The following is a 27494-nucleotide window of genomic DNA, read 5'->3' as shown; positions in this document are numbered from 1 at the left end:
ATTTTCCCTATTCGCTATACCCGTTCATTCTGCATACATACTTATTAATAAAGATTTAAACCTAAAACGATAACTATTGTTTAATTGTCGAAATTATGGTGTTTTTGAACATTTAATTTAATTTTCCTACCGACAAAATAGTAGAACAGTCTGATGCCGTAAAGTAGTCTTGCCGCGCCGAACGTCTATTAAGTCGGTTAGTCTTTATGCACGACTGGATGAAAGACTACAATAGTAAATACTTGATACTGTGCAGTGCAACGTGCGAATTAAAATTTAGGATAGGCCTAGGGGTCTGAGATTTACCCGTTAAAACATGGCCTTGGCCTAGTTTGCATTTTACAGTTCATACATTACCAATTTCTCAATACTTTTTATTAAACTATTTAGATAGAAAAGCTACGAATCGATTCTAAATAGGCTACCTTTTCAGCTGTTTCATCGATCCCGCCTTTTTTATTAGGAGCTTAAAAATAGATCATGAGTCATCGTCGCGTCGATAAGCAACGACTGGACATTCTTGAATGGGAAAATAATCTTAGTTTACATCTTGAAGTAGAAGACGATAGTGTCTCAGAGATAATTACTTGTTTGTGGTTTGTAGCAAGTGCCTGGATTTAACTACACTAATTATAAGTGCATGAAACCAACAATACAGGTAAGGACATTTATATGTTGGTAGAAAACAACGTTATCTTATAAAGTTGGGCTTATTCATTCCTAAATTTTTAGCCGTGGTGTGAACGTGATCGACCGTCTCGGACAAGGATGATTCGTGCATCATTCTTTGGTTGTTGGGATTCACATATTATCGCTGCCTTCCTTTCTTTAGATTAGGGTAATTTCTCAATAGGCCAATCTTGATTTTATATAATAAGCTTAGCAGTACCTCTAATTTTGTGTAATAATTTCAATCTGTCTTCTTCGTTATAATATTCTAAGCCATTTTCTCATTCTTTTCTTTAGCCAAGCATATCAATCGTCTCATCTATCGACATCGTTTTGTTTATGATGTCAATTATGCTTGAATTCAATATTATTATTAAAATCTATTCTACATCCTACTACCACTAGGTGGCCTAGGCCTAACTTCTGTTATATCAACTTTCGTCGTCATTTTTATTGTCAAGTTGTTTACACAATAATAAGAATGATTATCTTTGTTGAAACCATGTGATGAATGAAAACAATATTTTATTAGAGTTCTCATTATTCTACAGGCATATCCATAGTTGCTACTGAAATTTTGCCTAATTTTCGGATGCAAGCCATAGAAATAGAGAAAAATACTGTATCATGGTTTGCTCCTCAACTGTTTGGACTTTTCAGATTACTGTACATTACCGTACTCGCGCGAATAAGCGCCTGAGCGCTTAAAATATTTTTTGCACTTTTTGAGGGGTGCTTATTCAAATGGGGCACTTATCAAAACAGAGTGTAAATTCAGGGGGCGCTTATGGAAATACATGAAAATCTAGGGGTTCTTATGAGAACTTATTAAATTCAAGAGGCACATTTTGAATGAAAAACGATTATAAAATGACATCAGGAAACCGCAAATTACGAATGGTTGTGCGGCGGAAAAGATAATCATCCAGAGAGCATGGCTTGTCATGACAAGAATGTTGTGAGTACAGTATTACATAACAGCAGAATAGCAGATGAAATTAGTGGTGGTGGTTAGCTTTGTTAGCCATCGGCCGATTGAGATTAACAGGATGGCATGATCATTGCAGGTTTTCTTGAAAACTCAGAATGTGTTAGGTGAAAATTGTCGGAAAAGCAGTAAGACTAGGCTATAGAAAAATGTAAGAAGATGAGAGTTGGAATTTATGTACTGTCTGTCCGGGGAGCTCTCATCTGTCCAAGATAAATATCCTCATTTTAATATTGACTAAAGGAGAATGTGATTCCACTCCACACCTCAAATCATGCCAACATCACAGTCCAGGATTGATTGAATTATTGAGGGGGCGTTTTTCAAATTAGAAGGGGCGCTATATTCAAACGGGGCGCTTAAGGAAATTTTAAAGTTAGGAGGGGCGCTCAATCGAGAGGGGCGCTTATTCAAACGGGGCGCTTATTCGCGCGAGTACTGTACTGTTAAATTATCGTGAATCAGAACGAGTGACCCAAACCTTCATCCTGTCCAATTGTTTGAGTTTCCACAGTTTATTGCTAGTAACTTTGAGCTACCCATAGTCTATTTCGTGAATACTTTACCTGGATAAACTGACTAATTGTCTATCTCTTTAAAGAGAACTGCAAGCTCATAGTTAGTTCTCAAAGAACATTCAGAAGGGAACCAACAAAGTACTGTACCAAGTAAAAGGTACTTAAAGGTACTTTGCAACATCAAATTTACTCTACTTTATTACACCAATTTAAGAAACTCTATCTTAAAATTTTAATAAACTAAATACATTTTTTTAATAAGTAAAATCATCAATCATCAATATTTACTGTATTCTTTGGAAATCAAATCATTTAATAAAATTTCTTTTTTTTTTTCAAGGATAATTTTCATATTATTTTATATTAAATACAGAGCCTGGATATGGCAGGTAAATACTGATTGAACAAATTATACACTTACGGTATTGAGGTTGGAGTATAGTATAGGCCATATTTGGTAACGGCAAGCCTAATATAAGAGCTAATTTTAGTTACTAATATCATATCTTACAAATCATGTAGACCTAGTTATTTATCTTAATCGACTAACCTTTAAGTTGGAATTCTTTCTAGTCATTCATCTGTGGAATCGCCTTGGTTTGAATTTATAATGCTTAATTTTTCATCATTCAGATATTGATCAATCATTATCATTTCACTGTCATATGCCTAATCCAATAACTTACATTTGCTTACAGTACTGTTTTAAAGCCGCAATTGCACTGGACTTTTTTATTTAGCGCGAAAAGCCCTGAGGAGCTAGTGCCATCAGTATCTCCCGCAGTAAAACTAACCGAAAATCCAATTGTGGACAGCAGTAGAGGACAGCAGCAAGACTTACTCAATGCAATGTTACCGGTGGTCTCGGTAAAAATATGTCTTTCTTTGTTCAAATCCAGTACAATTGCGGCTTTGTTCTCAAATTTAAGGAATGTTTTTCATTAATCACTAATTTAATTCTTAGTGCATACAATATTGTTCAATTCAATTTAATTTTATTACAAATTTGGAATACAAAATACACCATTTGGATAATATATAATGGTAAATATTAAAAATTGCACATACATTAGAAAGTGAATATATAAAACTACTTAAGAACAACATATAAAAACATTAAAATTCAGAATAATAAATTACATAAATTACATTGCACAGATTTAAAAATTGATTATGTAAAAATAGATTGGGACAAAAAAAAGGAACATTGAAGTTCTGAAAAATAATTACAAAAATGAATTGCACGAGATATACAGTAAAAACATTCAAATTCAGAAAAATAATTTACAAAAATAACATTGCACAGATCTAAAAATTGATTATATAAAAATAGAAGAGACAAAAAAAAGGAACATTGAAATTCAGAAAAATAATTACAAAAAAAAAAAGAATTGCACAGATGTTAACAGAGCAAAGGGAATTACACAAAGAAAGGCCCGGAAGTAAAAAAGTGGAACATTACAGAAAATAAACAGGACACTACAATTTTTGTTTAAAAGCAAATTAAAACATCAAGAATGAGTGAGCCAAGGAAAGCTTACATTAATTAATTGGGGTGCAGAGTAAATTACTAATTAACACTCAATCATGGTAAAAGAACCTTTCAGTATAGATAAATGGGGTCTAGAGATTTCATCATAATACTATAGATAGAACTTTTTCCCCAGTAATTTATGACTATCATTAAACCTACTGTACAGTACATCATAGGGAGTGATGTAGGTTGGATGAATTTATACACACTCATATGACGTAAGTTGAATGATAATTCATAAACTACCTGTCATAGAAGTAATGATTGAAGCTATTAACTGCTTTTTTAACCATGGAATATTTTTCGTTAATCACAAATTTAGTTATACAATTTTGTTTTCAAATTAATCTTATATCTTTTGTCATAACTTTTCAGTTTCATACATACAGTATGCCTTTTTAATCTAATGATTTTTGTATTAGGATTGTATTTTCAATTAGGTTTCTATTCTTGCTGTACCTTGTCAGGGGCAGCACTAGCAGGGGTCGGGTAAAATAGGACCCTCCGTCGGCGACCTCTGCATTTCCCACTTGGACCCCCTGTCGGGGGAAAAGCAATGTCATAGAGAAATCTCGAGCGGCAAAAGTACAATTTCAAGCATGCCTTTAAGCTGTCCAATTTTATGTGCGAGATATTGTACTGTATACTGTACTTTTGCGATTCTATGGGTTACAGTAATACAGTATCATACAGTACAATAATACCCGCGCAAAAATCTTCAAAGCATTTTAAATAAGCAAAATAATTGCAAATCTCTTTTGACAAAATGGAAAGCATGAAAAATACAGCTTAACATACTGTACTGTAAGGCTAACATTAACTTAACATTTTTAGTATAATGCCAAAGCAATGTCTGTCATTGTCATTACGGTATATCTACCTTTTCCTACCTTTATAAACTGGACAATAATGTTGTACTGTCACTGTACTTTTGCGATCCAATGGGTTACAGTAATACAGTATCATACAGTACAATAATACCTTGGGCAAAAATCTACTTCAAAGCGTTTTAAGCAAAATAATTGCAAATCTCTTTAATAACAAAACGGAAAGCATGAAAAATACAGCTTAACATACTGTAAGGCTAACATTAACTTAACATTTGTATACTACCAAAGCAATGTTTGTCATTATATCTACCTTTTCCTACCGTTATAAACTGAGACAAATAGTTTAAATTACAGTTGTCTCAGTCTGAAGTCTGTTTATTTAATAATCCAGTTCCTTTTTTTTTTTTTTTTTTTTTTTTTTAGTATTTAATATATTGTTCATTATAGTCATTTCTGTGTTGTGGATTTTCCATTGTTAATGATGTTGGACTAAAATTTTAAAAATGAATTTCACTTGGAAGAATCATTGACAGCAATTTTATTCGACTTTGACTTGAGTCAGAAGAAAATTTGTATCTTTAAATTTTATCTTGCACAAGAATAATACAGCAGGCTAATCAATATTTTTGCTGAACCAGTTGTGCTTGGTCTTTCATTAAAGTCTTTGCATTTGACTCTTTATTGTTTACCATGGCAACAGTGCTTAGCAACAAAATCATAATGCCTCTTATTCGCATAATGTCTTATAATTTTATCTACATGCTAATTACAGCTACAGCACCCTTGCTTGCAGGAAATTAAAGTTTTTAGGAAGGTTGATCCAAAGTGAATAAATTATTTCAATCTGCTCTAGATATAAATGACGCAACATAATTATTCTTTCATGGTCTTGTACTGTGTTGTATAATACAGGCTTTGTTTGATTGTTGACTCATGATAGTGTCATAAATATTAGTTGACCATTATTTTTTTATTATTTATTAAGTGACGCAAATGTATTCTGTTCAAACAAAAAAAAAGCTAATATTTTTTTTAAATTATTAAATTGTGTTAAATGAAATATTTAAAATGTTACATGATGAATAAAAGACGAATAATGATATTCTTTGCATTGCCTAAAAAGAACATTAAATTAGATATGCAGTAGTATCTTTTCCATTGTTGATGGTGAACTCAAGGAGAATAGAAGAAAGTGGTTTTACTCTTGCTTCCATCATGGACATTAGAATCCCTTTCCCCACTTGGGAACATTTGGGGACATGTGTGGCTTACTGTATTGTTCAGTGTTTCTATTGCATTGGTTCATACAGTAGGCCTGTTTCTGACTGTTTAGATCCATGCAGATATTCAGTATCTGATCTCTTTCTACTACATACAAAAGCAAACTACGTTCAGAAGCCAACCTCATGAAAAATATTTTTAAGGGAGTGACAAATTACTAAAAAAAAAACCCATTGGTTTTAATTATAACCAGCAATAATTTATTATCCTAATTAATATCTGCTGCTAATATGTGGTCTAATATGTGGTCTTTTTTGTCAGTTTGGCACACTTGACACTAAATTAATCAGCCTTTAAAGGTCTGTTTGGATCTTAAATTTTGGAGAGCTATAGTTTAATGGCAACACATACAGTAAATACAAAAATCTTCTTGACATTAATGTTGACACATTGCATGATTGTACTTTGTACTTCAGTGAAATTGATAAAAAAAATACAATACAACATGATTTGAGGTGAAGTAGAATTTGCTTTACCGCAAGTACAGTACAGTATCATTGATTGTGTTTGTTTTACTATACTTTGTGTTAAACAATTTTAGCTGGAGGGGTAAATTACACAGCTTACATACAGACATCGACAGATACTTGTGATAGTACAGTACATTTTACTGTACAGTAGGTAGCTCTTTTTTTCTCGGCATCTGCATAAATATTCACATACAGGGAGGTGTACAGTACAATAGTTGAAAATATTGTACTGCATACCTATTGGAATTGACCACTGAAATTTTTTTTTACTCAACTAATAAGTTTTACTACATTGTATCATATTTTTGTTATTTATTATATTATTTTATTTGTACTTAACCAACAGCGATAACAATCGCCACTGGCAGGTTAAAATACATATAAATACAAAAACAAATATAAATTGTTTATGTATAAAAAATACATTAACAAGTACACAACCTTAGATTTAAAAACATTTAACCTGTCAAAAAAATATCAATATCAGTATTACAGTATACAAAACTTATTATAACTATCACAAAAATTTCCATTAATTAATATTGTTCAGCTACATTGCACCTTTTCTATACAATACATCATAATTTTATTACCGGTAACTAATGAAAATGTTGATTAATAACAGAATACTGTAGGCCTATAGAATTTTGAATATTTTCTTTTTATTGCTGTGTGAAACTCAGGAATCATACTGCATCTTTTGAATATTTCATACTTTTTCTAAGGGTTGTTTTTATGTAGCATCTCTAATGTATCACAATTAATTGATTTGAAATTACAGATAATTGGCCTGATAAGATGATGGCTTTGAATACTTAAGAGGATTTTGAGATTGCAGCTTTTTTAATTTATCAATTTTAATCAGTTACAATTATTTGTGTTTTGATGGCTTGAGTGCACTGGATACATAACATGGATCAATTTCATGCACTTTAACTGATGAAGAGTTGAAGCGCTTTTCTAACAACGCCTACTGGCAATCATGCCATGTCTCTGTGAGTCATACTTTAACAGGTCTTCATCGGGTACCTGTTGTATTAATGTCAACATTTGATAATGTGTTATAAATCTGCAAGCAATACTGTAGGCCTTTGTCAAAAACATAATGTTTAGTGTTCTGCTGTAGGCCTGCTACAGAGTTAGGAAGGTAAGGCCCGAATGTAGGTAAGAATGGCCCCGGAAAAAATGGCCCCGGAAAAAATGGCCCCGGTAAAAATGGCCCCATATGACAGGTAGGTAAAAATGGCTCCAATGAAAAATTTGGTAATAGAAATGATAATGTATATATTTTTTTTAATCTTCAAATATTTAAATACTGTATATTTAGTTATGTAATCAGAAACTACAGTTACACCTTATTTTACGAGAACCTTAATTTGTTTATTTTCCGGGGCCATTCTTACCGTACACCGTAAGGCCCAATAAAAACAAATTATCAGTTTTTCACCCTTGCATGCATATGTTCTATTCTACTGAACAAAAAATATTTTTGAAAAAATAAATATAAAAAGAAAAACAGTTTTTGAACAAAATTATTTTTATTTTATTTTTTTTTTATTTAATAGTTTAGTAAGTATTGTTTGTATTTATAGCAATCATGTTTTATTTTGAATATCAGTGCACTAGCAAACAACCCAAGGATGATACTCGACTTAGCAAAAAAGAATAACAAAGACAGCCTCCCTCCCTCGTCACTTTTCCAGCCTACTGTAGATAGGGTGATAAACTAATCATATTTTTTATAGGGTCTAATTGCAGGATGGCAGGTTCCTCATTTAGTGAGAGGTTGCCCAAACCCCCCATGGTAGAGCTCAACCCAATTCAATTGGGAAGAAAAATTGGTATTCCAATGTACGTTTGAAATTGAATTAATTTTTTTCTAATAGCTATCAGTAGTCTGTAATTTGTTGTTTTATTAATAATGGATCAATTATCCAACTTTGTAATGTACTGTAAGGCCTTAAGAAAAGTATGTCCATTGTGGAAATGCTTTGCAAAGTATCACCCCTATTAATGTTTAAAAATGTTTTTTTTTTTTTTGCTTATTAATCATACTGTGCATTACTGATATTATCTTAATGCTGAAGGCCTAATTAGATTGTACTGTAGTTGGCTAAACCGTATGTCCATCAAGGATTTTTTTTTTTTTTTTTTTAGTGGAGTGGAGTTGCTTCGTGGTTAAGATGCTTGCCTGCCAATCTCAGTGTCCCGTGTTCAATTCTTGTCAATGTTGCAGGATTTTTTCTCAGTGTCCAAATCAACTCCATTCCATAAGCATAATTTATATTAGTTTGTGTAAAGCACTGCATGTATGTTTGCCTTGTGAAAGGGATTGTCAATTATAATAGTGTACTACTGGATATTTGTTTTTGATAATCCTTTGCACATTGTGTACCTAAATGAAATAAATAAAACATAAAATAATATGTGGCAAAGACAAGCCAAACCAGTCACTTGTCGCAAACATTTATTTTTATTTGTTAATACAGGGTTTAACAGTAAAATGAGAGCTATAAAATGGTAAAAGAATCAAAGAACCATTCAAATCCGACATTTCGTTATAAAGTTACAGAAGTTTAAACATACATACAGCTGTTTAAGAACAATTGAGAAATAAGCCTAGTTTATGATTTTGGGCAATTTCTCAGGCAGACATCATTACCAAATCATTAAAAATTGTTGTTTTAAAATTGAAAGGGAAAATATTACAGCATAGCATGATAGATATAAAGGTTAGTTTAGTGTAATAAAATAGATTTCAAAAATGTTGACATTCCAGCATGTTTTGGCCATTATTCCCAAAACATGATTTGAATTGCGACGAGTGACTGGTTTGGCTTGTTTTTGCCACATATCTATAAATTAGAATTATTTAAAAATTAGCAAAATAATAGCAACCTTTAATTAGAATTCCATAAAGTAATCAGTTAATTATACTGACTTCTAATTGTTTAATAAAGTGACAAAAAATTGTTATTATTAGAGTATGCCTAATGTGGAGATGGTTCCGCTTGCTTTAACTTCCTACAGTTACTGTACACTAATTAATTTATTTGCTTAATTAAGGGTGATTACTCAATTGGATGTTTATTACACTGTCTGGATGTTCTTTGACTAAGTGAAATTTTGTTAGATCCAGCTTATGGTAATTATACACCAGAGAACAAGGGCTTTAATTCAATTTGATAGCCATCAATCCACTGTTGATATTGTGATAGCCTTCTAGTTGTGTGAATTAAATTAGAACATAATTTCAGTTTCTCGACTTGTCACGAATCCGAGCATGTGAATTGTTATTGATTGGTAGATGAACTGTACACCCTTATCACCATAGCAACCATTGTGTTATACCATGATGTAAGATTTCTGTATCTAATTTATGAGTACATAAGAAACAATGCTTGTTTTACTGAACTAATATAATTATAATAATCTATAGAAATTCCACTTCAATTATAATAGGCTTGCCTTATACAGTATTAGATAGTGATATTTTTTATCTGGTGTTTAAATGAAAATAAATAATGATTTTATAGCAAGAAAAGGAAAATAAAGAAAAATTAAGACAAAAGGTCTAAAATTTCAAAGAATCTATTTTTTAAATTGTTAATATATCTCATTTCAAAAGAATTTTGATTTATTAAATTTTTATTTAAAGAAAAAAAATATTTTGTTTTTATTTGGATTAAATTTGAACTTTAGTCTAATCATATAGAGTGGTTAATCTTTACTCTATTGGTCTGAGTTATCTTTGTTTAAGCCCTGGTGTTCAAACATAAACAACAATGTGTGCTATATGGATCTCAGGCATACAGTAGTGTAGTAGGTGTAATCTTTTATTCCATAGGACCTTAAAATGCTTTAAACATCTACTGTAGTACTGTACTAGTAATACTACCAATTCAAATTATTTTTCAATGCTTTAGGATGGTTTATTTTGATTTTTATCCGTGCTTAACATTTTTATTCAGACGTACTATAAATACTTCTTTGAATTCAAAGGATGGACACTCCAGCGATTCATTTTAAAAAATCTAAATATTTACAGTAGGCTACTATAGATCATCATTCGTGATGATGATCTAATTAATTATTAAATATTGATCAAAATTATATGTCTCTACTTATTTGGAGTAGGCCTATTTTTGTCAGTGATACCTCCTGATTTAGTTTTTGTGTAATTCAAATTCTTATATTTTTTGGTCTAACCATGTAAATTGTATTAAATCACATTGCATCAAATTATTGTTTTCATTAGTTATTTATTCATTTTATTTATATTTAAATTTTTTTAAAGTACCAACAGTATTAAGTATTATCTGTGATGTCTTTCTGTATGGATGTGGCAAATGCTTCCAATAAATTGATTGATTGATTGATTGATTGATGGATCCACAATGTTACTACTATATAAAGCTACAGGCAATACTTTAATATACCTACTGTAGTGTATTTGAACAAATTAATTTATTGGTTGATGTAACCATTAGTAACCATGAACAATGCAATGTTATCTGTAAAGCATTGTAGCATTGTAAACGTACTGTAGGCCTATTATGAGCATTCTGCAGTTCTGACTCTATGATTACTCTATCTATTTTTGTCATACAGTATCTGTGTTTATTCAAAATTCTATTATAGAATAAACTTGATGTTTTCAGTACTTGGCATAGTTAGGTGTGTGGGCGTTTATTTAATCACTTGTAAGGTTTAACTTCATTGTTGTTCGTTTTGGCGGGTAATTTGTTCACGTGGGTAACACAGTTGATGAGTCATACTGTATGGTACAGTTTACCTTATCAGCTCATTGCTAATAACTGTTACAGTTGGATTTAAAATGTCAACTGATGTTTGAATTTTGGGCGGTACTAGAATCATTTATTTATTCAGGGGAACGTAGCTGAAACATGTGTAGTACTGGGTGAGTTAACATCTGATCAAATAAGTTACAAATTGTAAAAAAATGTTAAGGTACTATATTAGGATTCAATAGCTTCTTTCCTCTGTAGTGTAGGACATTTTCAAAGTAGGGTCAGTGTTGATCCCAATACACACAGTACTTACAGGTAAGCCACAAAGGAATAACATGGGCACAGCTTTAACCTCTTTGTTGGTGTTTGTTGTACCCCTGAAACGGTTCCTAATTACTTATATGGATTGTACTCAACCAACTGTCCTTTAGAATACTTTAGCTTGTATTAAAATCACACTATAGTATGACAACAGGAAGCATGCCTGTAAACCTGGATTGTCACATGATTGATCTAATGAAAGGAAGTGATCGTATTCCTATAGTATCTTTATAGATTACCTTTTATGGTATAGGATACATATTTTGAATATATATTTTGAAACTGAAATTATGATACCCACCCATATTAACAACCAACATAATATTATTTACTAGTAAAGTTGGATGAATGCAGAATGAGAAAGGATACAAAAATAGAAATATTAGTTTGTTATTTTGAGTGGAAAATCAAAATTAAAAATAGGCCTACCAACATTAGTTCTCAATTGAAAATTTGCAATGATTATCGTAGGAGCTCACCAGTCTATTGCTTCTCTCGGTGAGTTTATTATTGTTCAGACTTGTTTACAAGGTTTCATATCTGTTGTAGTGCTTTTTATCCTCTCTCTGTCTACCTGTACCTATACACACTTCGTGTCATGGTTTACAACTCAAAATAATTAAGTTTACTACTGTACCTGTTCTGAAAATTGTAGTTATTAATGTTATGATTGATAAACTATGTTGATTAAATCATGAGCTAAATAAAAAAAAATAATAAAAAACTCATATAGATATACGTAATGGTGGTAGGGTAAGTGGAATATTTGTAGAGTACGGTACCTTCCTTAATAAAATTGTCTCATCATGCTGACTGTATTCATTAATCATATTGAAAAACAAAAAAAAATAAATAAATAAATAAATAAATAAAATAAAAATAAAATAGGATAACATAAACAAACAAGCCGTTTATGTAATGAAGTCCGACGGCGGCCAAAAATTGCATTAAATAAACCGCAATAAAAATAGAATTGAAAATATGCACTCCTGATGTTGAGATGCCATCGTCACCACAACCATGTACACACAGAGTATACTGGTGTCAATATTTGGGGCTCCTGTTAATCACTTTACAAGGATCAGTGATTTTTTTCTGTTTACTGTAGATTTGATTATTAAATATTGGTGCATTTTTACATTGCAAGATGCATTGTAACAATTTTCTATAAAGATTTTCCATTCAATTTATGAATTTATTTTTTATCTCAACGTTAGAAGGTACATGTAGAAATTTGCAAAATGGTTTTTCATTCAACCTGTACATTTATTTTCTTGTTTATTTATCTTTTCCAGTATGATGCCAGAGAAGGATACACGGTGGCTATCCCGTGGCAGTGAACGCTGGGATCCACAACATATCCGTGAAAAACTACGCTCAATGCCAGTCCAGAAGAAAAAAGAATGTAAAGAAAAACAAATCAAAGGACCAATGGTAAAAATATTGTTTTAATTTTTTTATTGCATGGACTACAAGTCATATTTATATTTATTTTGACTATTTATTAAGTTCATTGTTATAACATAATGTAATACACATATAACAAACAATTTTCACATCATTAATTCTATGGATGCTATTTACCTAAAGATTGCATGATGTGAAAATTTCAATTAGAATTTAGTTTAATAAGGTACAAAATCTTTGGCAGCATAAGCTAAGTTGCCACTACTGCACTACTTCAAGATGAAATTATATAATGTTTTAAAAAAATCATTAAATATTCGTAACTTAAATTTCCAAAATTAAATTATTTAAATTACATTAAGACATTCATATATCTGACCAAATATTTTTTTTTAAACAAGCAACTGTACTGTAGATATAAAAAAAATAATTAGTAAATAAAATAGTTGTAAAAAGTCAAAGTAAACTTATTTTGTTGCTCATTACTTTAAAGCTCTGTATGATGATGTGATGTTACACCTAAATATGGACATTTTACATTTATTTGTCACATATGTAATATTTTGATATTTGTTTCGTCATTAGGTTGTAAAGCCAAATCTTGCGGGATCCTCAGCGTCGCTGGGGTCTATGGAGCGACTAAATGTCGCTGCAGGTGAACGCAGGTCTCCTTCTCCACACTCGGATTCACCTTTTAAACAACAGGTAAAAAATTATTGACCACTTTAGTAGATGAGTAATTGATACTGTATAGCATTTGTTAATCATTTATTACAGCTGCAGAAGTGTTGTTAGAAGCAAGATTTTATGATGTTTTGTATTTATTTTTCCTACTATAGTTTAAAGCTCACCTTCTTGTATAAAGTTTTGTCTAGCTAGATTATTATTTTTTTCTTTGACAAAAAAAACTGTTGCCTGCCCATGTATAATCATGATGCCTATACATTGTCATGATGTGATGTCATGATGACCATATTTAAGCATGTCACATGTCTTTTGTCAAATAAAATTTGATGGTCTGGACACTAGGATTTAAGGAATTTTGCTGACCGTTTCAATTTCTGGAACACTCCCGCAACTGGTATTAGACTTGGGTTCCCTACCAACCCAAAACTCTTAACAAATTTTTGTCAATTTATTATAGGAAGGTACAGCATTACGATAAATTTAGCTGCAATGATGGTGATATATTTTAAAATACAGTACTTGCTGGAAGTCTAAAACTGGTTGCCTGATATTTTAGATTTGTAACAAAAATTTGTTGTCTTTTAAAGGTTGTAAACGGGAGACCAGGTTCTCCATCATCACCAAGAATTTCCAGAAGGAGAAATACCTCTCCAGTTGTAAGATTCATTCATTATTTTATTGACCTAATTTTTCATCATTGTATTATTGTACCATAAGCAGCTCATTTGTGGGATTATACATGCACTAAGATATTGTTATTAATATTATTGTTGTTATATATCAATAGGTTTAGGACAAGTTTTATAGTAAAAACATTCAGTAAAATTAAAGAAACTTTTTTTCTAAGCCTTGCTGACCCAACCAATTTCTTGAAAATCTAGGGTAGACTTCTTGTTTAAAACCAAAACAAACATAAATTATATCCAAATTATTTCAGAAGGCCACTTTTAGCTCAGTGATTACCTTTTTACCAACCAAAACCCTAGAATAATTAGAAACAATGCTGGCAAACTGACCATATTTACCGAATTTCACTCTGCTTGTACACATTTATATTTTAATAATATTTGTCTTTTAAATAATGAGTGTAACTTCAATTTAAATTTGCTATTTTGAAGTGAACACGTCAGATAGGTCAAAACATCACTCCTAAAATAACGTGTGTAATTAAAAAATATCAACTATTTTAAAAACCCCAATTTTTTGTACAGTACTTGATTTACCTTATAAAATTGGCAACCTTTTGTGTTGATGATTATAGAATTCCAGACCGTCCTCACCAACGACGTTGATACGCAGAACACCATCTCCTCATTCGGAGGGCAACCAAATCATTGCAGATGAAATCTTTAAAAAGAGGGTAGAAAAAGCACTGCATGCTCGGCTTTATCTTCTCCATCAAATCGGTCCCAAATGCTTCCTTATCGGAGGTGACTCACCTGACCACAAGTACAAAGTGGTGGTAGGACCACAGGTAAGAGATTGTCATTTGAAATGCCCAAGTGACAAGTGACATTAGTTATAGAAGTTTACTTCATGAATACTTACCTGGATAAACTGTCTAATTGCCTGTTTTCTTCAAAATAGAACACCCCTCGAAATTTAAATGGAATTAAATAAATAAATAAACAATTAGTCAGTTTATCCAGGTAAGTTTAACTCATAGACTGCCAACATCATCATTGATTTGTGTAATTTATATCTTCAACCAACTTTTAATATAGTTTTTATTATCAAGATGATGATCACTTTCTGTACTGCTAAATTTATACTGTGTCAGTTGAACTTAACTGACCAATGAGAGCAAGGCCTGGAGTTTGTGCTTGCCCCTCAAACTCACATGTTGTCCTATAAGTGCTTCAACTCAAATATTTATATCGTTGTTTTCTGGTACCTCAGCAACAGTTCCTAAGAATGGTTAATTAGTTAAATTACCTAAATCAGGGCTTGCCCTAACTTTTTTTGTTAACTAGCCCACTGGGCTAGTTTACTAGAGATTTTACTAGCCCACAGACTATTTTACTAGCCCACAAACAGGAAAACATTTTGTTTCAAAATATTTATTAGCGACAATTAAATTTGAAGGTTGATTTGCAATTTAATAATTTCTGTAGCATTGCTGTTTGAGCTACCCCCTCAAATTAGTGTAATAAATTAAAAAAATCTCCCATGCTGCAAAATCAACTCTGGTTATAACACTAACAGGGACAGATGAGCATGTTTTGCATCTCCCTGGTTATAATGTCGGCATTCTAATATTTAACAAAGGGCCCAGAAATCAATCAAACCAATGCATCTGTTAAATCTTCAGGTCTCAAGTCACTCACCCCCACAATGGCAATAAATCTTGCTTAGGCTAGACTAGGCTACCTTGGCCTAGGCCTAAACAAGACCCAGGGCCTAGGCTAGCCTAGCTTCCTATAGCATTGAATTACTTAATTATTAAAAGTTGAACACTTTATAAATATCATTATGAGAAAATAATATGAATAAAAGGTAGTATGTAAAAAATTAACCCGATTCAACGATCAAACGATCTTCTGTTGAGAGAGAGATAACATGCCATCCTGTAGTGGTTGGTGAATGACTTGGGGATCATCTTAATAATTCAACATTCGCGCATGTGGAGAGCTGAACTCTAGCTAGAGTGTTCTCTCTGGGCTGCGGTACCTCTTGTGCAGGGATTGTCTCGACAGTTCCATGTTTTTTTAAGTTTTTTTTTAAATGTTTTTCTTGCTAATTCTCCACTAGACAACCGGGCAACATCAGGAGTAAATAGACTAGCCCGGAGCGGTTTTTACTAGACATTGTACACCGGGCTAGTACTAAATCGAGCCCTGCCTAAATGCAATATTTTTTTTTGCAGACCTGTAGTTGTAATAAAGGACAATTTTGTGTTCATGTTTTGTTTGTGATGCTACGCATGTTCCAAGTCCAAGAAAATGACCCACGGCTCCTCTGTAAGACATTGAGAAATTATGAGGTATGTGAAAAATATGAAATACAACTGGTTGAAATGAAAAGAAGATACGCATTTCAGAATTGATTGCAATAAATATACAATTGAATTCAATTGATAACAGACTCAACAGTTTTGACTATTAATTGAAGGTAATTGTCTATCATGTTATTCTAGGTGGAAGATTTAGTTCAGCGGTATTTGGATCGAAGGAAGGGAAAGTTAAAGAAGCCTAACGTCAATCGAAAGGAATCAGGCCAACTAGAAAACCTTGAGCTTACAGGATCTACTGATAGCCTGGACAGTAGGTCCTCATGTAGTAGTGAGCACAAGTAAGTATTTTTTATACAATAATTAATGGACAGTGATCTATCTAGAAAAGCTGACCATTTACTTACAGCCTCTTTATATGGCTTAGGTAGTGCATTGTTTTTAGTTGTGTAAAAAATACTTAAACTCTATCATTAGAATTGAATGAACTTAGGATTGGAAAATACCATCCAACCACATATTATGGTTCAGAAGTTGCTTAAAATAAATTTACCACATTCAGTTATATCATTTGTATTTAATTTTTTGACTGATCGCTTGCAATATGTTAAACTAAGTCCTGAGGTTAAATCAAATTCCATAGTAACAAATACTGGAGCACCACAAGGTACTGTCATTGCTCCATTCTTATTCACAATGTACACATCTGATTACTGCTCAAATCATTCTAGCTGGCCTTTAATTAAATTTGCAGACGATACTGCTCTGATTGGTCTAATTGTCAAAGATGACGATATACTATAGAGGTGAAATTGATCTTTGTTAAATACTGTAAAAGAAACCACATGATTCTAAATTGTAGTAAAACTAAAGAAATGCTAGTGGATTATCAAAAAATTAAACCCGCTATAGCAAGTGTCATGATTGATAACTGTGCAGTTGAACGTGTGTATTTCTATAATTACCTAGGGGTAATGTTGCACAAGCAATGTAATTTCCTCTTGGATGAATAAAGAATACTTTGACTTTGACTTTGGCTTTGAAGTGAACTTTTAACCTCCAAACCAGAACGCCATTTTCAAAAGTTAATCAGACCATGTATTCATTTTTACAGCTCATCAGACCGAAAAGGAAAAGGATTTTTCATCCTTTTTTTAAATGAAAAAAAAATACACATTTTTATAGTCTAAAAGGTCTCCAGCTTAAAATGGCCATAAATTAACCAGCTTTCTAGGGTGCCCACCCGGGCTCCTACCATGGCAGCACCAAAAATTGTCAGAAACTCTCTCATCCCCACATCTAAGTTGATTAAAATTATATATTTTTTTGTTTGCCTGTGTTGATCTGGGTCTTCATATTGTAACCATGTGTTTTCATCCTTTCAGTGGCCATGAGGAAACCTGTCCAATATGTCTTCTTGAAATGATTGAAGGAGAAAGCCTAGTGATCTGCCAAGATGGCTGCCATAACAGACTACACCATCACTGTGTAATGATATGTAAGTTCTGTAAATAATATCAGTATTTTATTTAACATTTGATTATTTTTAATTTTTTTTATTTTTATTTTTAAAAAAACTAACCCTTCAAAAATTAATTTGTTATTTACCGTACTCACACGAATAAGTGCCCGGGCACTTAAAATATTTTTGTCTCTTTTTGAGGGGCGCTTGTTTAAACAGGGTGCTTAAAACAATTTTCGCGTTAAGAAGGGCACTTATTCAAACGAGGCGTTTATACTTGCGAGTACGGTAGTAATAGTGTAGTTTTATATAGCACACATATCCATCTAATGTAAGATGCTCAGGGCGCTTGATATGTGGACTAGGAACTCGATCAATAATATTTGAATGGTTGTTTTTTTATGCTCCAATGGTAGAAAATTGATTTAATATATTATTTTTTCAGGGGCTGAGAACTGTAGTAAGGAGAATGAGTCTTTGAGCTGCCCTCTGTGTCGTATTAAATGGACTGTACCAGTGAGCAGTGACGATACAACGACTACTACCTCCCCAGAATCTCTTAATGCTAGACAAATATCTCCTACACAAATGCTCACAGCAACTGATACAGTCAACAGTAATGTCCCAGCTCTTTACAAAGCCCAGTATACAACTTGGACTAAAGTAAGAATAATTTTTGTAATACTTATATGTTGTAGGCTTACACCCAAGTTAGACATACTGTGTTATTCTAAGTTCAGTTTGACCTTTGAAATGCTGTATAGTATATTGAGAATGAACCTTGATATCTGTGGAATGAACATCATTTCTTTCTATTCTATTGTTAAATATGGTGAATATTGTCCATATCTTCAGAAAATTATTATCAAAATTTGACATGCTTTTGATAATAAAACTGAGGTGGACAGCGCATTAGGGACAGACATATACATAAGGGTTTTTTCATAAATTTCCGTTAGTTTGCAAAACACTACCTACCTCATTGTACATCATGATTATAAGTCTGTACAAACCTAAAAATTCCTTCATCCATAGGTTATTGGAGAGGACCTTGTGAGTGGGCTTTTCTCTCGCGAATGGTCATTGCGTGAAGTCTCACTACACCAGATAAGTCATCACATACGCAATGTACTTCAAGCGGGTGCCAGTGACACAGTTGGACCACATGCAGATGACCAGGAATTGAGAGAAGTGACAGAGATTGGTTTGGACATTGTGGCTGTCATGTGCGAAGACCCTGTCTATAAAGTTTATGTCTCTTCATTGGTAATTTGACCTCATTTGTTTGTGTTATTTAAAGTTTGATCTAGTTTATATGCCCATATTATAGTCATGATGTGCCTATATATATTCATGGTGTGATGTCATCATGACCATATTTAGGAATGTCACAAGTTTTTGTTAAATCAAATTTGATAGTCTGGACAGATCTTTGTTGTTTGCCCATATATGGGCATTATGGTGTCATATGAATACAGTATGCACATATCGCAAGACTTTATCACATAAAAATGTGTGAAAAGATTGTATTATTCTGATTAAACTATAAATGATTCATTATGTACAAAGTAGGCACCTTAAACATTGACTTCTTTGTTTAGACAAGCTTTAGATATTCAAAACTGCTCAGTTTTTTAGAATGGTTGTTTTGGTGATTTTTATCGCAATCCGATCAGCGGGAAAGGTGCAGGAAAGTTTGTAACCCTGCCTTGAGGTCGGGGTCTCAATACCGTGCTGTGCATTTTGCTTGTGCCCTTGAGCGAGGCATTTTATCTGCATTGCTTCTCCCCACCCAAGAATATAAATGGGTACCTGGATGGGCTGCTCTCCTTTGTGCTGATTATAGCAGCAACACTTAAGTATATGGACTTATAAAGCTGGGAAAGAAATACTTTGTATCTGCAAAGAAAAGTGCTATATACACTAACAAATAAATAAATAATCATACTCAACAGGCAATAATTTGCTGGTATATTTTACAACTACAGTACTTCAAATAAAATTTATGTGTATGTATTTCTTTCTCTTATTTTTTATAGAAAATGTTGCGTTGTATCATCTCAAATGAAACATGCTTTACAGAAAATAAGAAAAACCTTTTACAACAGCATTTAAAGCCTGTTTTGGAGGCTATACTTCTGAAATGTGCTGACAGTAATAGGTAAGGTATTCAGACTTAAAATTTAAAAAAAATAAATAAAAAATGTAATAATAAATTTTAAAAATATAATTGAAAAAAAAATAACAGGTGTAACTAACTGTAATATTTTATTATTTATTTTTCTTAAAGGCGGACAAGTCAGCTATCTGTTTCAGCTATTGTTGAACTTTGCAAAGGTCAGGAGGGTGAGCTAGCTATAGGCAGACTCATTCAAAATCCAGGTAAGTCTCATTATTAATGTATCAAAAGGCAACTTCAGATATCACTTGTAAAATAATATTGTAGATGCCTGCCTGCCTGCAGTGCAAATGTAATGTTTTTATACCCCATTTGCTATTATGTATTCATAGGTAACTATAACAAGGTTAATACTAGCCCAGTGTTTATAATGATCTATCTAGTATCATAGTATTTGAAAGCACAGGTAATTATTTCCACTGGTTATTTGTACATAAACAGCCATTCAAAATGCATGTGCTATCTCCGTAGAGAGTATTTATAGTTGTGCAGTTAATTCAACAAAAAGGCAGTTCCATCGCATTCAATTTCACAGCTATTTGGTTGGCAATCTTTTTTCTACCTCACAATTTCACAAAATGGGCATCAGGAACAGGTTTCTTGTGCAGACAGTATATATATACAATAGGAATTAATTATTCTATTATATTATTGTTATCCTTTTTTTTTTAATTGCGCTATCAGTCTACAACAGACATTGAGACATATACAGTATTATAATGTTTTATAAAATTATTATTTTTAGAAAATGGAATGATAGCTATATGGTGTGTGGACTATTTTCTGTCTACAATGCTTGTGGATGGAACTGGTTGGCAGTGGTGGTTAGGCCGACTGAACACTATCAATGAGCTGTTTAACAAGTTTCCTTCAGAATTCACTGTAAGCGCACAAAATGAGAGTTTAAGCGAAGACCATATTATGACTATTCTAAAATTTGTCTTCAAAGTTGTCGGTCATACACACATGATTGTCAGTAAACTGGCCAGGAGGATTTTCACAATAGTTACCCGTAGTGTTGTCCATGACATGAAAATCATCAATAAAGTTGTTGATCTCATGGCAGAGCTCGAACCACAAGATAGAGGGAGACTTGACAATCGTTTACGCAAAATACTTGACGATTATGAAAAAGTATATGAGAAAGCTTCATATATTGCTCACATAGAATGTAACAGCACTGCTGATGGTGTAACGGAAAACTCTGAAATTAACAGAGTTTGTGAATCAGTATCATCACAATGTTCTTGTGGAAGTGTTGATGATGGACGAAATTGTAGAAAAACAACACAGAATGCACAGATAAAACAGAGTAAGTCACGAACCAATACAAAGAGCTCTGAGAAATCACAAATACCTCTCTTAAACATTAAAAAAAAGCGATCATCAAGTAGGGAAAAGCGTGGATGTGCATCTCCACAAGGGGCATGTGCTTCTTCATCATCACAGAAGGACAAAGAAACTTGTCCTTGTAACCGAACAAGTGTGACGGGAGACTTTTCGGACATGTCATTGTCACCGTCGTCACCTTGTGAGAAACCTGTGACATTTACGACTGAGATTACTACTCCATCTCACTCTCCGGAATCGATCAAGTACCAGGATAAGCCTGTAAAGTTTGGAAATTGCAAAGAAAAGGTTGAACTAGAGGAAGCCGAGGCCATTGTCGCTGCCATGGAGACATCTCTTGGCCAAAGCACACTGCCAGTTGTTCCTGGATTGACCCTCAGCAAAGAAAATCAAGATATTGTCATTCATCTACGAAATGAGGTTTGTGTTTTCTGGCACATATCTCCTATAACAATAACAAATAATATAAAGTAGTAATAATAATGGTTTATAAGCTTGTAATTATTTTCAATCAACAATAGAATATACTAATTGAATCGAGTTAGTTACTTTAGATTTATTCATATAGTTAAGAACAATTTAGTGAATAACCTTTATTTGCATTATTCCAATTTTCGGATATTTTTATTCAATATTTGATTTATATTTTTCTAGGACATTGCTAACAAGGATCAATACATAGAAGGGAAGCATTGGTCTCGCGGTGAGCTGATTGGAACCGGGGCATTCTCCTCGTGTTACAAAGCCTGTGACATGCAAACTGGAACCATTATGGCTGTTAAACAAGTATGTATCTTTTATTTTATTATTGTTTATCACTCATATCTCCTAGTAGTGGAGATTTATATTAGGCTTCTTGAAGAAACATCTGTCAGACTGGCTGTCCCCACCCCTCCCTTTCTTGATTCTGTCACTGATCTGGATAATAAGCTTTCTTAACCAATTTTATTTTATTTGATACACATAGTGAATACCCATTGGCACTGACTTTCATGAGACAATTGATAATAAAGCAGTGAAAATATGCAAATATTATAAATTTGCGGAAGGTGGGTTATTTTTTTGGGTGTCTCTTGATGCTTGTGGAAGTTCGGTAGACTGGGGAGCCTTGTATACACTACATTCAAGATTTTTTATTTCTTTATTTTTCTATTTTTTTTTTTTTTTATAAAACACATCCACATTTAGAATAAACATTACATTAGTTGCATAAGGTTAATATATAGATTTGTCCTTTTAATTGAATCTGAATTATTAATTTGATTTCAGAATTTGTAAGAATATAATCTATTTTTTTTGCAGGTTTCTTTTATACGAAATACAGTCACGGAACAGGATAAAGTTGTGGACACGCTGGTAGAAGAGATTTCTCTGCTCTCCAAGTTGGACCATCCAAACATTGTGCGCCTTCTTGGCGCCACCAAGCATAATGGCCACTTTAACATGTTCACAGAATGGATGCCCGGCGGTTCAATTGCATCCATTTTGTCATCCTTCGGTGCCTTCCGAGAGGCTGTTTGCATTGGCTACCTTAAACAGATTTTCAGAGGTTTAGGTTACCTTCATCAAAAATACATTATACATCGTGATTTGAAAGGTAGGGGAACGAAAATGAATTAGAGAATTAGGATAATATTTGTGACCAGCTGTGGCAAAACCGTGGCCACTTGTAGGAAAAATTAAAAAAATAAGTTGTTGGTGTTTGTAAATTCTGCATGAATTCTTTAGAACAGTGTTTTTTTTAAGGAAAATGGCTGAATATTAGCGAAGTTATGAATATTTAATTAATTGGATATCAGCCATGTAAGTTTTTAGAAGACAGCTTCAAAAGATTCCAAAATCAGTAGTTTATTATTAAGATTTGTATTTCAAAAATGATTTTAATATACTTTTCAGTTAGATTTAGTAATTGATATTTTGCAGAAATGTTCTTCAATATATCTCCTTTTATAAATTGCAAGAACATGAACATGAAAATATTCAAAATTCTGATTCTTGAAAGTTTTGGGTATTTGTGGGAAATTACAAATTGCGACAAACGGCGGGTTTTTTTCTAGAGCCGGTCACATTTATGCTTGATAATAGAATTGAACTTGCGTAAACAATATTCAAATTTAGAGAGTGATGTGTTACCCAACTTCCCTCCTTAGGTGCCAATCTGTTGGTTGACAGCACTGGTCAGCACCTTCGTCTAGCTGACTTCGGAACAGCTGCCCAAATGGCGTCACACCTCACCGGAGCGGGAGAGTTCACAGGTCAGCTGACTGGAACAATTGCCTTCATGGCTCCAGAGGTAACTATATCAATCAAATAAAGTGTATTTTATTGCATAACAAATGCTAACATTGTTTTATGCTAATTAAAATATTAAACATTTTTTTATATGCATTTTAGGTTTTGCAGGGTGAAACATATGGGCGAGCATGTGATATCTGGAGCGCTGGGTGCTGTATGATTGAAATGATCACGTCCAAACCACCGTGGGATGCAGCTGACATATCTAACCATCTCAAACTTATCTTCAAGGTAAAAGCCCTCTCTAGACTATCGAATTTGACATGGCTAAATATGGTCATATGACATCACATATCATGACCATATATAAACACATCATGACTGTATATGGACATCAAAAATGTTTGTTTTTGTTTTTGTCAAAAACAATATGATATACTGAATAGTCTGCACATCTAATCAGGCCCATAACTAGGATTGCTTAAGGGAGCTTCCTTTAAAAGTCTGATGTCTAGGTGAACGTAGTGTATCAGAGATAAGTTCTTGGGAGTTTCGGGGTGAAATACTTCGAAGCTGAAGCTTCTTAGCATGTAAAAATAGTAAATTTCATCATAATTTTGCTGGTTTTTTGAAGCAATGATCTGGTTTTTTAGATGGGGTTCTCGCAAAAAAATTGCTTTCAGCAGAAACGTAGAATCTTCTGTTTTTAGGCCTTCTAACTTATTACATTCAATAAATTTTATTTAGAGGTATATTTTGTTATAAAATACTGTAGTTTATATTATAACGTTTTCATGCATTTATATACAACTTTAAAGATAATTTCTACTCTTCTTTCATAGATTGCAAGTGCCAATGGACCACCTCCAGTCCCAGACGTCCTTAGTCCTGCCGCTCGTGATCTAGTGCTGCGGTGCCTGGACAGTAATCCAAAAGAGCGTCCTCATGCTGTGGATCTTCTGCTTCATGCAGTTTTCACTCGCATGTAATTCATAAAATAATGAATTATGTAATGGGCTTGTATTTGTTAAGCCCCATACAATCCCTTCATTTCAGGGCACCTTAATAATTTGTAACAGGAGCAACCAATACTAACCTTATGAAAACCATATAAACCCGATATAACCTTATTTATTCTGCTTAGGTTTTAAAGCATTTTCTGTTGGTGCTACATATGTTTTTATTGTATTTTTGATAATTTCTTCTGAAATTTGAGATACTACAGTATTATGCCATTTTTATCAACTTTCTAGCATTATTTTATGGTATTGTATCTGTGTTTGTCCCTTAAAAATTATATATACTTTGGACAACTAATAATTTTTATTTTATTATTATTTTTAATAGTGTGTTTGTGGCGAAGACAGGCCAAACCAGTCAATCCTCAAAAAATCAATTTTTAGTTATGAATACAGGGTTAAACAGTAAAATGAAAGTGTTAAAATGGTGAAAGAATCATTTTTACATGCAATGTTTTGTTGTGAAGTTATAGGAGTTTTAACATACAGCTGTGTAAATAACAGTATTTGAGAAATCATCCCTCAAAGTTGACGATTTGGGGGAATTCTCAGGCAGAGACCATCAACAAATCGTTGAAAAATGTTGTTTTTATTGTTGAAAGTGAGGGAAAATAAGAACTTAGCATGATGTATAGATATATAAGTGTTAGTTTAGTACAATAAAATAGATTTTAGAAATGTTGACATTCAAACATGTTTTGTCCATTATCTCAGAAACATGATTTGTGACTGACTGGTTTGGCATGTCTTTGCCATATTTAATGCTTTAACCATAAATTATTAGGTTCTGATACATCAGTTGCAAAAAAAAACAACTGACCTGCTTGTGGAGGCACTCAGCCATAACAAGCCTATGATTGTTTTAAAGTGTTTTGTCATATGGTATATAATTACATAATGACATAGTACTCTTATTTAAAAGCAGGTGTCACCATATGCTTTCTTAGCAGACAAGAAAGCATGATTTTATTATACAGTATACCATATATACTCGCGTAAAGGTGACCCGTGTGTAAGACAACCCCCGAGTTTTCTTTTGCGATTTGTATTTTCGCCCTCTTATACGCAAGTATATATGGTACATTGTACAGTGCGATTATTATCTGTATCATTTCCGTATCTCTGTACAGTAATTGTAAATATAAATTAAGTCAAATTTTATTGAATGTAATATAGGTTTAATTTGCCCATTGACTCTACTTAAACCATTCTTGAATGAAATGGGCATCTTAAACCATATTTTATGGAAGATTTGAGGTTTTCCCCTTTTCAAAATATATTTTTATTCAACTGGACTCTGAGTACACCTTAAAATTGCCTGTCTGTCAAAGTAATCATTTCAATGGTTTTATTAAACACTGCCTTGTTATAACATGATAAATCATGTATAGTCCTTAACCACAAAGAATCTTACCATTTGTAATAATGGACCAAATACCAAACTATTTTGATAGTTACCCATGTTGAACAAGAAATTAAATTTCTTACTATTATGCAAACAATTCAATAAATAAGTCAAATGCAAAATGAATCATACTTAAATTTCACATGAAGTACTTAGTATTTCTAAGTGATTTTATTTTAAATAGTTTTAATAATATTACATCCTTTTTTTATTACTTTTTTTTTGGGTCGTACATTAATGTGTGAACGAAAAATGTAATGGTTAACTAATGTTGCCATGGGAAAATTAAGATATTAGTAGGTTCTTAAAATATGACTGCTTTGTTTGGAAAATCGTTACACCCATATGGGCGGAGGCTAGGTGTGGGGATGGGATGCCGATGCACCACCATGGTAGCAAATATTAGTTCCACTAAGTGGGTTAAAATACTAAAAATGAATGAATCTTTTCATTGTAATAAGGATTTAGTTCCACATTCTCAATTTTTGCACTCCCAGCCGAACTAGCCTACACCCTTCTAAACTCTGAGGTCATGTAAATTGTAAAACATGACTGGAACAGTATCTGGATTTACATTTTGTCATGTGATGTATGATTTATCTAATTACTGTGTTGTCCTAGTTAGAGCATAGCTTAACCAATAACCAGTCTATTAATTCATGATCATTTGATGAATACAATATAAAGCAAATATAACAATTTCAATATGGTAATAATGAAGTGTTATTATTGTCTGCATTTTCCGATACTGCCAATATTTAGGGGTGGATTCAATTGTAAAGTTGTACAGTATTATGATATTCAAATACTAACTATGACATCAGAATTGTATTCCATAGACCAAGAGATAAAAGTTTTCTTCCCATTTTGTATGCCATTGATATTTTTTTTAAATAATTAAATTAATTGTGTTCAACATCAGAGATTATCTTCACAAATGTTTAAAAAAATATTAAGAATTTTAGTCCAAATTTAAGCCCCAATATGAAATTGCAATATTCTATGCATGTCATCACCTTGTTTAAAGTACCACCTAATTTAAAATATTTTTTTTTTCAAAATATTTTCCCTTAAAAATAAAGGTGTTTGATATCACAGATATTTTTAGATGAAGATGTATATTTTCTACAGTTTTTAAACTAAGTGTCTTTGTAAAGATATCCCCTTGTATATAAATTAAACATTCCCATCGTGTTGTAAACATTTTATCTGTGCTCTGTGAAGCATGTATTTCTAGCAGCTCTATTGGCCTTTGCAGTCAATTGTCCAATGCTGTATATTGTTTGTCCAAGTGCTGTTTTAGTAATAGCAATAAATGATAAAAGGCTGTTGTTGGAGATTGTGTTTGTGATGTTGCTGTTTTTAAAGGTATAATATGTACTGTGCAGTTGTTCTGTTAACAACGTATGAAAATCAATAAAGTATATAAATGGATTTC

At 32.5% G+C, this 27494-nt stretch overlaps 1 protein-coding gene across 3 annotated transcripts; it reads left to right on the top strand.

Moving 5' to 3' along the window:
• Positions 1-199: 199 nt before the first annotated feature.
• Positions 200-27494, top strand: LOC117110666 (mitogen-activated protein kinase kinase kinase 1-like). Of its 3 annotated transcripts, XM_033253426.1 has the most exons (19): positions 200-658; positions 2516-2564; positions 12658-12796; positions 13355-13474; positions 14044-14112; positions 14718-14930; positions 16323-16439; positions 16593-16747; positions 17792-17904; positions 18314-18531; positions 18904-19134; positions 19908-20029; positions 20159-20250; positions 20793-21817; positions 22052-22183; positions 22700-22994; positions 23548-23690; positions 23792-23923; positions 24475-24621. In XM_033253426.1, exons 3-19 carry the CDS (start codon positions 12659-12661, stop codon positions 24619-24621), a joined length of 3462 nt encoding a protein of 1153 aa, XP_033109317.1. In that variant the 5' UTR covers positions 200-658; positions 2516-2564; position 12658. The 3 variants fall into 3 exon arrangements, with proteins under 3 accessions (XP_033109317.1, XP_033109316.1, XP_033109315.1); XM_033253425.1 differs by lacking the exon at positions 2516-2564; XM_033253424.1 differs by lacking the exons at positions 200-658; positions 2516-2564 and adding an exon at positions 11064-11211 and having other exon boundaries at positions 24475-27494.

The sequence above is a fragment of the Anneissia japonica genome, unplaced genomic scaffold (genome assembly GCF_011630105.1).
Source record: "Anneissia japonica isolate Jap-2015-1 unplaced genomic scaffold, ASM1163010v1 scaffold287587_len645178_cov120, whole genome shotgun sequence".
In the NCBI taxonomy this organism is placed as follows: Eukaryota; Metazoa; Echinodermata; class Crinoidea; order Comatulida; family Comatulidae; genus Anneissia; species Anneissia japonica.
The sequence above is the reverse complement of the archived record's forward strand: the minus strand, read 5'-3'. Positions and strand labels throughout refer to the sequence as shown.